Source organism: Gastrolobium bilobum, unplaced genomic scaffold (genome assembly GCF_033153095.1).
Source record: "Gastrolobium bilobum isolate Gb01-03AN ecotype WA unplaced genomic scaffold, APGP_CSIRO_Gbil_v1 utg115563, whole genome shotgun sequence".
Lineage (NCBI taxonomy): Eukaryota > Viridiplantae > Streptophyta > Magnoliopsida > Fabales > Fabaceae > Gastrolobium > Gastrolobium bilobum.
The window spans coordinates 1-9438 of record NW_026895714.1 but is presented as its reverse complement, the minus strand read 5'-3'; the positions used below and the strand labels follow the sequence as shown (position 1 = coordinate 9438).

Here is a 9438-nt window from a genome sequence, read left to right as displayed (position 1 = left end):
ATGTACACTTCAAGGAAGATCAACAAGGATAAGGATGCCGAACCCACTGAATTTGAGGAGATAGTTACACAGGTTTTTGCTGTCTCTATTTAAGATCCGGGAGAATTATATTGACAATTTTTTTTAACAAACTTATAAATTATATCATGTCTTATCTGTGAGACTTCACTTAAAAATATATTGCAGTTCGTCTTCAAGCTGAGCCTGAGGTTTGGTATAGTTCACTCTTTTTTTAAAACATGACAAGCTTGGTATTAGTTGAACTGGAAACACTACTCAAAAAGCCATACGCTGCAGTTAGTTTCTGCAGAGACTTAAATTTGCTTGTTAATTATTTCTAAACTCTTCACTCAAGTCTTCTAGCTGGATGACTTCCTATTCTAGTTCACAACACTGGTTCAAGAGAAAATACAAAGTTTCCATTTCTTTTGCACAAAGTTGCATTTAATAATTTTTTCCGTTATTTTAAAAGATTATATTGTAGGAAATGATATAAATATAGTTCAGTCTTATATCAAGCTTCAAGTTTAATGTTTATGTATAATTTTTGAGTTCAGCTCGACCAGTTCAATAAAATTCAACGTAAACAAACATAAAAAATATTTGTAGTTACTTCATTTATTGATATAAATTAATAAATAGGAATACATCTTAAAGGGCATTTAACTTGCTTGAATTATTATGAACAATAAACGAATGGCAACCGGCCTCTCTATAATTAACTTTTCTCAGACTCGATATGCTATGTGATCTTATTACTCTTGCATCTACACTAAACATGCAACACAGAATTGCATTACTTTACTCTAAAAAGCATATGAAAAAAAAAATTAGGAAACTTGAAAAAATCTGCTATTAACCCCTGATCTGTACAGATGCAACTCAGATGCACTAGTAACGCTAATCTCAGTATAAGCCGCTGCAAAAAGAACATCACCTTCAGTGATTGCAAGTCCTTTGGATGATGTTCCTGCATTTATCTTTCCTTTCCCAACTGTGACCAAAAAGATGGAAGGACCTGGGATTGCTGGGAACACCATTTTTTCCCCTTGAGGAAGAATACAGCGATCAATCTCAAATTCCTCGAATGGTGGGATATATCTATTTACATATGGATTTAGAGGAACTCCTCGCAAAATCTCAGGGGAACCCTGTAAAAATTAGACAGAGAAAAAATGGCATCAATATATGCATGCTATCTATTGAGTTACCATTTCAAAACTATATCTTCCCTCAAAAAGTTGAGAATAATGATAAATGTGGGTTCAGTCTTCAACTATATATGCATGCAAATGCTTAATTGAGTCAATATTGCACAAGTGCCACTGCCAACCAAGCAATCCAGGTGGTATTATGATATCCATCGATGCAAAAAATAGAAGAGAAGGCAGCCATACGGATTAATCCATAGCCAAGATGAAATTCAAAGAGAGAAAATTGAAACATATGCCTAAGCTTAGTGACCAGGTGTAAGGCTGAAATACAAGGTTTAACAAGTCATTGTTGACATCAAATAATAACCATAGGAAAAAGTAGATGTCTATAAGTAAACTGAATATCTGACTGAAAAGCTGCATTAACAACCTTGGTATATCATTTACCTGTTTGTATGTGAGCATGGAACAAAGAGTCTCGACATCTCTGTGTTTGGGAGTTAGGCCAGCTCGCACAACATTGTCAGAAGTTGCCATGCATTCAATGCACTCACCAGATAAATATGCATGTGGTTCGTTTGCCCCTAGAAACAAAGCTTCACCTGGAGTGAGTTTTACATGGTTAAGAAAAAAGGCTGCTATGACACCAACATCAACTGGGTATTGCTTTTCCAAACGCAGCACAAGCTGCTCCTTATCTGTCAACTGCCTCACCTGTTGCAAAATGATAATATTATATAAGGACGTAAGCTAAAATCTTAAAACCGAATAGAGCAAGAAATCAACTAACCTCACTTTCCTTATGCAGACGACTTTTCAGTCTGTTAACTGCATCAGTTACTCTCTCTTTACTAGCTGACATGAGGTGGGTAAACACTGCTTGCAAAACATGTTTAACCTTCTCTTCACCATCCTGATCACTAGTTTGTAAGACTAGGTTTGCATTTGCAGCACCAAGCAGTTCCACAACCTCAGGAACAGTATGAAGCACAGCCTTAAGCTCCTAAATAGAAACACGGCATATTTCTCACTTGCTCGAAGTGAATAACATCACAAAGATGGATCAAAATAAACCAGTAAGAAATGTCTGTACATAATGCAATTGACAAAATGCAAATTTAAATTTACACCTTACAGAATTACAGAAATAAAGAGGGCAAGGCCTTGTTTCTTTGTGACCAATAATGGGGAGTGGTTTTAGAGAATTACAGCAAAAACCATGGCAGCACCATTATATGAACTCATGAGTTAATCGAATGGGTTCCCTTAATCCACATATCCAAGCTGCTCACTATTACACCAATAAGTAAGTGGACATCATGTAGAACCAACAGAAAGTAACAACAAACATCAAAATCCCCCCAAAGCCAAACCCAATCTCATGGATACCACAAATTAAAGTGACATAACTTCAGTTTGGCAGTCCCACACTAACAGACATACAATAAAAAAAGATATCAAACTTCCACTACCACCGTAACCAACACTTCCAGGTTTTTTTTTTTAACTCTGTTATCATTTGATTTTTTTCACATGATGCTCTTACTTAATTGTTTGGTCGGCGATCACGGGTTGCATTGCATCGAAAGGAGCCTGTGAACAAGGGGATATGTGATTGACGCATTAATAAAAGTAAAGCGAACAGAAAGATGTTCATTCAGTCACATCATTGGGGAATTATACCTAACAGGTGGGCTGTTCTTTTCCAATCATTTAAAGTACATGAATACTGAATATTTTTAAATTTTTTATTTAAAAGTGACGTTTAACATAACAAATTATCAATGAATTCATAAAAAAATTCTAATTTACTTACCATCAATAACAACACTGCAGACAGAAAATTCGAGACAACCCTACCCAATTTTTGCCTTAAAATAAGGCTCAAATTCACATCATCGAGTTTAAATTGGAAAGACAGCACAAACAGTTCTCTGAACATAAACAAGTAATAGTTATAGACAAAGTCAAAGAAAACCAAACCAGTTATTCTTACAACACTCGTATACACTTGAAAAACTAATATAAAATAAAATAAAAATAAAATTCACAACATCCTGTACCTTAAGAGTGATAAATCCACAAAGAGCCTCAAAATCTGTCATTGCCAATGCCATCTCGGGTTTGTGATTCCCATCCTTATACACATTAGGCTGCAATTTATGCAGAGTCCTAGCCAACTCCTTATCAGGGTGAGCCTGTATAGACAAGGCCTTCGCCACAGACAGCACCTAATGCCCCAAAAAAGTAAAAAAAGAAAGAAACACATAATTCACACTCAAAATTCAATCTTGTGCAAACATTGAGATACCCATTTACACACACACACACAGAGAGAGAGAGAGAGAAAAAAGGACGACATAAAATACCTTAAACAAGAAAGGGAGATCAGAACCCCATTTTTGAAGAACCTTGTCGCCAAGAACATCAGGGTTCTGAGAAATCCAATCCTTAAGGGTGACCCTTGGGGAACCATTGGAGACCAGAAACGATGGCCCTGAATCATGGGTACCCATCCAAAGTTCCGCATAAGGCTCCTCTGGATCGAATTGGGACCCAGAATTGAGCGCGAAGAGCCTTGCAACCTCCGAAACTCGCCCAGGTAGACCCCAATCGTAGTTCTTCACAGAACAATGAAGCTTCTGAAGCTGCTTCGCATCCTCCATGGTTGTTACGGCAATTGAAAGAGAGAGAGAGAGAGAGAGAGAGAGAGAGTGATTGTTGTGAAGCTTAGAGAATCAATGGAAAGGAAGAGAATGCGAATTGAGATATCGAGTCATTGCTTTTGTGAGTCGTATTTGAAGCGTCTCGAAGAGAGGGAAAGTTTGTGGGTTAGAGAGAGAGAGAGAAACCGACGTGGGTTAGAGAGAGAAAGCTGCCGCAAGAGGAGGTTAGTGTCTTTGTCTGTTGCCGTCGCTTTCTACTTCTTCTTCTTGTCAGTTACAATTGGGATCTTATCTTCAATTTCGTTACCTTTTTCTTTCTTGCTTTCTTTCTTTGCAAGATTTGTCTAAGAGCACGAAATTTCATGCACAAGCTCAAAATGATTAATCTAATCAAGACAATTTATGAACTTTCTTATCATTTTTTTGTCATAATTTTTTTTTTGTTTTGCGATGTTGACTTGATCCTTTCCTAAATATGAATATTCGTGTTGACATTATTTAGTGAATAAAGAGCAAAGGAATTTTGCAGATATAAATTATTTTCGGTAAGTACACAATAAGAGAAGGGATATTCTTACTACTAAAATTTTCTACTATCAATTTATTGCTCATCTAATTATCATTGGATCAAAGAGAGAGAATGTTAAAAAGTTTTTGGAGAGAGAGAGAAAATATTAATCCAATGGTGATTAGATAGGTAATAAGTTGGTAGTGAAAAATTTTGGTAATAAGAATATCCTTTTCATAAAATAATGTCATTTTGAAGCAGAAATTAAAATGTTTTTGTAATTCTAATATATCGCAGAGTTATATTAGTCTTTATCGTTATAATTTTTTAATCTTATAATTCAAAACAATATCGTTTTGAGTTCACTGAAGATAAATTTATCTCAGTGGCTAGAGATAACTTTATTTGTGAGTAGAGAAATATTTCTCCGGTGAATAAATTACTGCTTTGTTTACCAAATTTTTTTTTACTACTTTTAATAATGTCATTAAAATGAGTTATCTGATTTAGACGCATGTTAAGTTTTGATTAATTTACCTAAGATAGAAAGTTGATAGAACTTAAGCATGAATTTGATAATCATATAGTCTGGTCTCTGTAATATTTGGTTACAATTTTTTTTGTTTTTCTCAAAATACAAATGTTATTCAATATATAAAAATTATAAAATGATATTGATACATATATGTTAAAAATATTTATGCATACAATGTTGATACATTTGGATGGATCATTCCAACATGCTTGTATTTATGTATCTATGTTAAAAATAGAAATACATCCCTTCGAATGGTTTTTTTTTTTTTAAATATCACATGCTTATATAGGACAAGATAAATACAAAGATTTAGAGAGGACTTTACCAACGAATCTTTATTTTTATGTTTGTACTTTTTTTTTTTAAGAGAAAAGTGTGTGTCATTTTAAATGACAGAAAGTTATGTCATTTTAAGAGAGATACAGACACAGAAAATTTGAATTTTAAATTAAAAAAACCACCCACTTTCTCTCTCGCATAATTTTCATTTTTTTGTGTCTATCTCTCTCCTAAAATGAACTAACTTATGTCATTTAAAATGACAAAGACTAAACTTTTTGTTTAATAAATATGTAGTTCTGTCGTGTAAAAAGTTTACACAAAAAATTGTGTATAGATGAAATAAATAGACAAATAGTTCATTAAATTTACTTATTTATTTTTGGATTAATAACTCAAACATTTTGAATTTTATTTTTTATATTTTACTATATCACGAATTAGGGCTCGTTTGGATGAGTTTTTTTCTCCAGAAGTTGCTCTTTTTTTTTTTTTTGAAGAAAAACACTTTTCATTTTTAGTTCGTTTGGATGTTTGCTTTTAAAAAGAACAGAAGTCATAAAAAAAGTCAAATACCTACTTTTTTCTGAAGCTAAAAATTTTAACTTCTAAAAAAAAAACAGAAGTAAAAAGTCAAATATTTTTTTTAAAATTTAAATATTTTGATAAAAATATAAATAGTTTTAAATTTTTTAAAAAAAACTTTTAAGATAAAAAAAAATAAAAGTTACTTTTATTTAAAGTGCAAACAAACATGCCCTTAGGGGGCGTTTGGTACAAGAGAAAATTTTTGTGATCCCAGAAAAAAAATTTGCGGAAAAATAGTTAGCAACTTTTTTTACAGGATAATTTGCAAAAAGATGTTTGGTAGCCCAAAAAATTTGACAGGAAACTTGGATTAATTTGACTAACTATGTTTGGTTGATTATAAAAAAATGATGGGAATCTTTACCAAAATTACGAAATTACCCATACATTTTGAATATTGTTGATTTTCTTTGTGTCACAACGTTATAATTTACTGCCGTGTCCAACTCATTCGCTCTCTCTCTCTCTCTCTCTCTCTGGCGCTGACGAGGTTTGTTTGCTTCTTTGCGCACAATTTCGCTCACCTCTGTTCGTGGAGCTGGAACTAGGGTAGTTGTCGGAGATCTGCTGCACACCGCCAAGGCCGCCTTGTGCCAGACCTTTCCGTCCGCCACCCACACGGTCTGCTACTCCTGCATCGCGAAGCTGTGGAAAGGCACTAACGGTTAACCTCAACCACGTTGCAAGCTGCATATTATTGCTTTCTTTTTATTTTCTCAATCTAATTTTCCAAATAAGAAAAATCACTTATGGCAATTTTTCTTTTTTCTTCTTTCTTTTCTGCTAATTGTCTTCGTTAGAACCTTGTGCTATTTTTTTCTCACGTCATCACGAAAGTTTCATGTCTTTGTAGGATTTTGATTAAGCTCCATTTTTCAATTTTGTTCCTAGGTTTCATTCTTCCAGATCTGGATCTTCTACTGCTACAATGGCTTCCTTCACTCCTTCTGGTTCAGCCTACAGTGACCCAAGTAAGTCCCTCTCTATCTCTTTCTTGATGCCAATTTGCTTCTCTAACTCCGAATTTCTCTCTCCAAATCTGCAGCTACCGTCGACACCCTCTCCGACGATCGAGCCAACCATCCCTAGGGAAAGCTTCTATAAGTAATCGCATCTTCTAATTTTCCCGATTCTAAGGTTGCTGATGCTGCTTCCCAATTTTTTTCTTAATTTAATATATTTTTTATTTTCTTTAAAATATTATCAATGTGCATGCCAACAACATAGCATTGCAGTATGATGTTTCTCTTCATGATTTAGTTTAAGTGTTATTTTCAGATCTCTAACTCAACTAAAAAATATTAAAAAAAAAGAAAAAAGAAAAACAAGATCTTCTAATAATATTTTTTAAACGATTTCAGAAGTAGTTTGAATAATAAATTCACCTCAATGTGTAACTAGTTTTTGCCTGCATCTTTGTCACATGGAAGAACAAGTTCACAAAGTCATGGTAATAAGGGGAACAAGATATATTGCTTTAACTTTTCTGTCCGAGGGAATTGAGTTTCACATATAAATTGGTTTTGTGATCTACATTGAAATTTAATAATTTCTGTTGAAGTTTGCCTTGTGGTCAGCTATTCATGATCTAATAATATGCCAATCTTTTATATTTTATCCTTTAAAATAATGCTGATTCGGTGCGTAGTTATCATAAACCCGATTACGATTACAAAACTTTCTTTAAGGATGAATCTGATATGCAGTATACAGGGTTGATGAGAGAATATTATAACTATAATTAAGTGGACCACCCCTTGTCTTTGCTGGAGGTTAAATGTACTCTCCATAAGTGTATATGTATACATAAGATATTCTTTTATAAGATATTCTCCAAAGCGATTAAATACTCGTTTAGGCCTTATATTGGTGTCTTAAAAATGACAATATACCTAACTTGTTATTCAAATATAGTTTAGAAACAAAGTCGTTTGTTAATCATCAATGCCTATCGAATACCGAGTATGATTATAATTGTGCAATTTGACATAGACATTGTTCATTGTTATTTTAGAGCTGAGAAGTAGGAAAGTTTTAACTCCTTACAAGTATAAGTCCATTGTGCTTTCTGTTGGTGCGACCCGACCAGCAGATGAAATGGTTATTCATGAGTTTTATGCCCCTCTCCCACTAGAAGTTTTACTATGCTTATGAAAAACCATGCCACATAGGTACTCAAGATGACTGCAGAGAAATAACTTCTTCAAGACTAAGAGATGGGTCCTCGGATGATATGCACAGGTTAGAGTATTTCTATCTTGTTGACATTTACTTTCAATATACTTTTACAGGTAGATTTTTATCTGGTTAAGTGTGTCACTGTCACCATTTACTTTCTGATATTACCTAATTCTCCCTTCCCACCCCGATTTTACTTTTTCTTTGTTTCGTTTTACTTGTTTTATTGATGAAGTAAATGTACAATACATTTAATGTCCTTATAGTTAAACCCATTCATCACCTTTTTGACATTTTCTTTAGCTGATAAGTGGAAATTTTAACTTTCCTACACCACAAACATTTCGTTTTGTGCTACTGTGTTCGAAATTGACAACTCTTCTGACTAAAGTGTCCAAATTCCCAGTATTTGATTATTATCATGGTACTTTCTCTGGGTAATCAACCCATAAAAATACTGAGATCTGATTCCTATATAATGACATGATATGTCACAATTATATTTTGAAAGTATGTGAAGATATTTTTTTTATTGCTTAATAAATAACAACTTTTATTATGCTATAACATTGATATCTCCCTTGTCCTCCACTGTTTTCATATACATCAGATAGCAGGTATATGTCACATGCACGAGGAGGTGGATGTAATGAGTAGCATAGAATAAGTCTAGCATAAAAATACATCATGGATTTTGTTTCAAGGGTCTTATTCCGATAATTAGCAATGCTGATCAATAGAGGTGCACAGTTTTTCTATAAGCTCTCCTTTTATTTTTATCTTTTCATTTTGCTTACATGCTAAGAACATTATTAGATTATTTAATTGGATTTAATAGTTCTTTTTTTTCTTTTTTTTGTTGGTCTTCAATGAAGTTGAGGTGCAGAGGGATTAACCCAAATGACCATTTTGTCAAATCGGAGCTTGTAAGTTTCTTTAAATTCTGTTGCATGACATGTTTCTCATTCAAGTTTCAACCTTCGGTGATGCATGTTGCTTATTATTTATTAGTCTTTCTTTTGGGGTATTTAAGAGTTTTAAGTTTGCATTACCAAGGTTCTTTTCTCGGTTGGGACTTAATCACTACAAAAACATAGATGATTAGTGGAGGTTATTTAGTGTAGGTCAAAAAAACCTCCACTAAATAAAATAATTTTTGGCAGAATTTAAACCTCCACAATTTATTATTGTTTTCCTTCTTGAAAGGCCAAATTTGTAGTGTTAGGATGCGCTAATTTCAAAGGGGGTCGGAAGTGTAATTTTTTTGAGTGGGTTAATGAACCCACATGTCTTAATTGCATACAAAAGGATAAATTGTTGAAACTTTATATGGTATTGTTTATTGTACTTGTAATAGTATTTGGGATTGTGATGTCTACAACGAAAAATGCTTGTTGATTTGTATTTTAGGCAGTAACTACCCAAGTTGTAAGGTCAGTAGAAACTTTTTTGTTAGTGTGAAGGTTTTGTGGTCTTTTTGTTTGTGTGTAATATGTACCATGTCCTTAACGACTTGAATGTAAATTT

The 9438-nt window shown here is 33.4% G+C and overlaps 1 protein-coding gene across 2 annotated transcripts; it reads right to left on the bottom strand.

The window, feature by feature from the left end:
* Positions 1 to 648: 648 nt before the first annotated feature.
* Positions 649 to 4134, bottom strand: LOC133293893 (mannose-6-phosphate isomerase 1-like). 2 transcript variants are annotated; one of them, XM_061492518.1, is made up of 5 exons: positions 3524 to 4134; positions 3218 to 3385; positions 1945 to 2157; positions 1602 to 1868; positions 649 to 1151 (listed from the first exon to the last, which is right to left on the bottom strand). In XM_061492518.1, the coding sequence occupies exons 1-5, from the start codon at positions 3818 to 3820 to the stop codon at positions 831 to 833; spliced, it is 1266 nt and encodes a 421-aa protein (XP_061348502.1). In that variant the 5' UTR covers positions 3821 to 4134; the 3' UTR covers positions 649 to 830. The 2 variants fall into 2 exon arrangements, with proteins under 2 accessions (XP_061348502.1, XP_061348505.1); XM_061492521.1 differs by having other exon boundaries at positions 1945 to 2148.
* Between the last annotated feature and the right edge of the window lie 5304 nt (positions 4135 to 9438).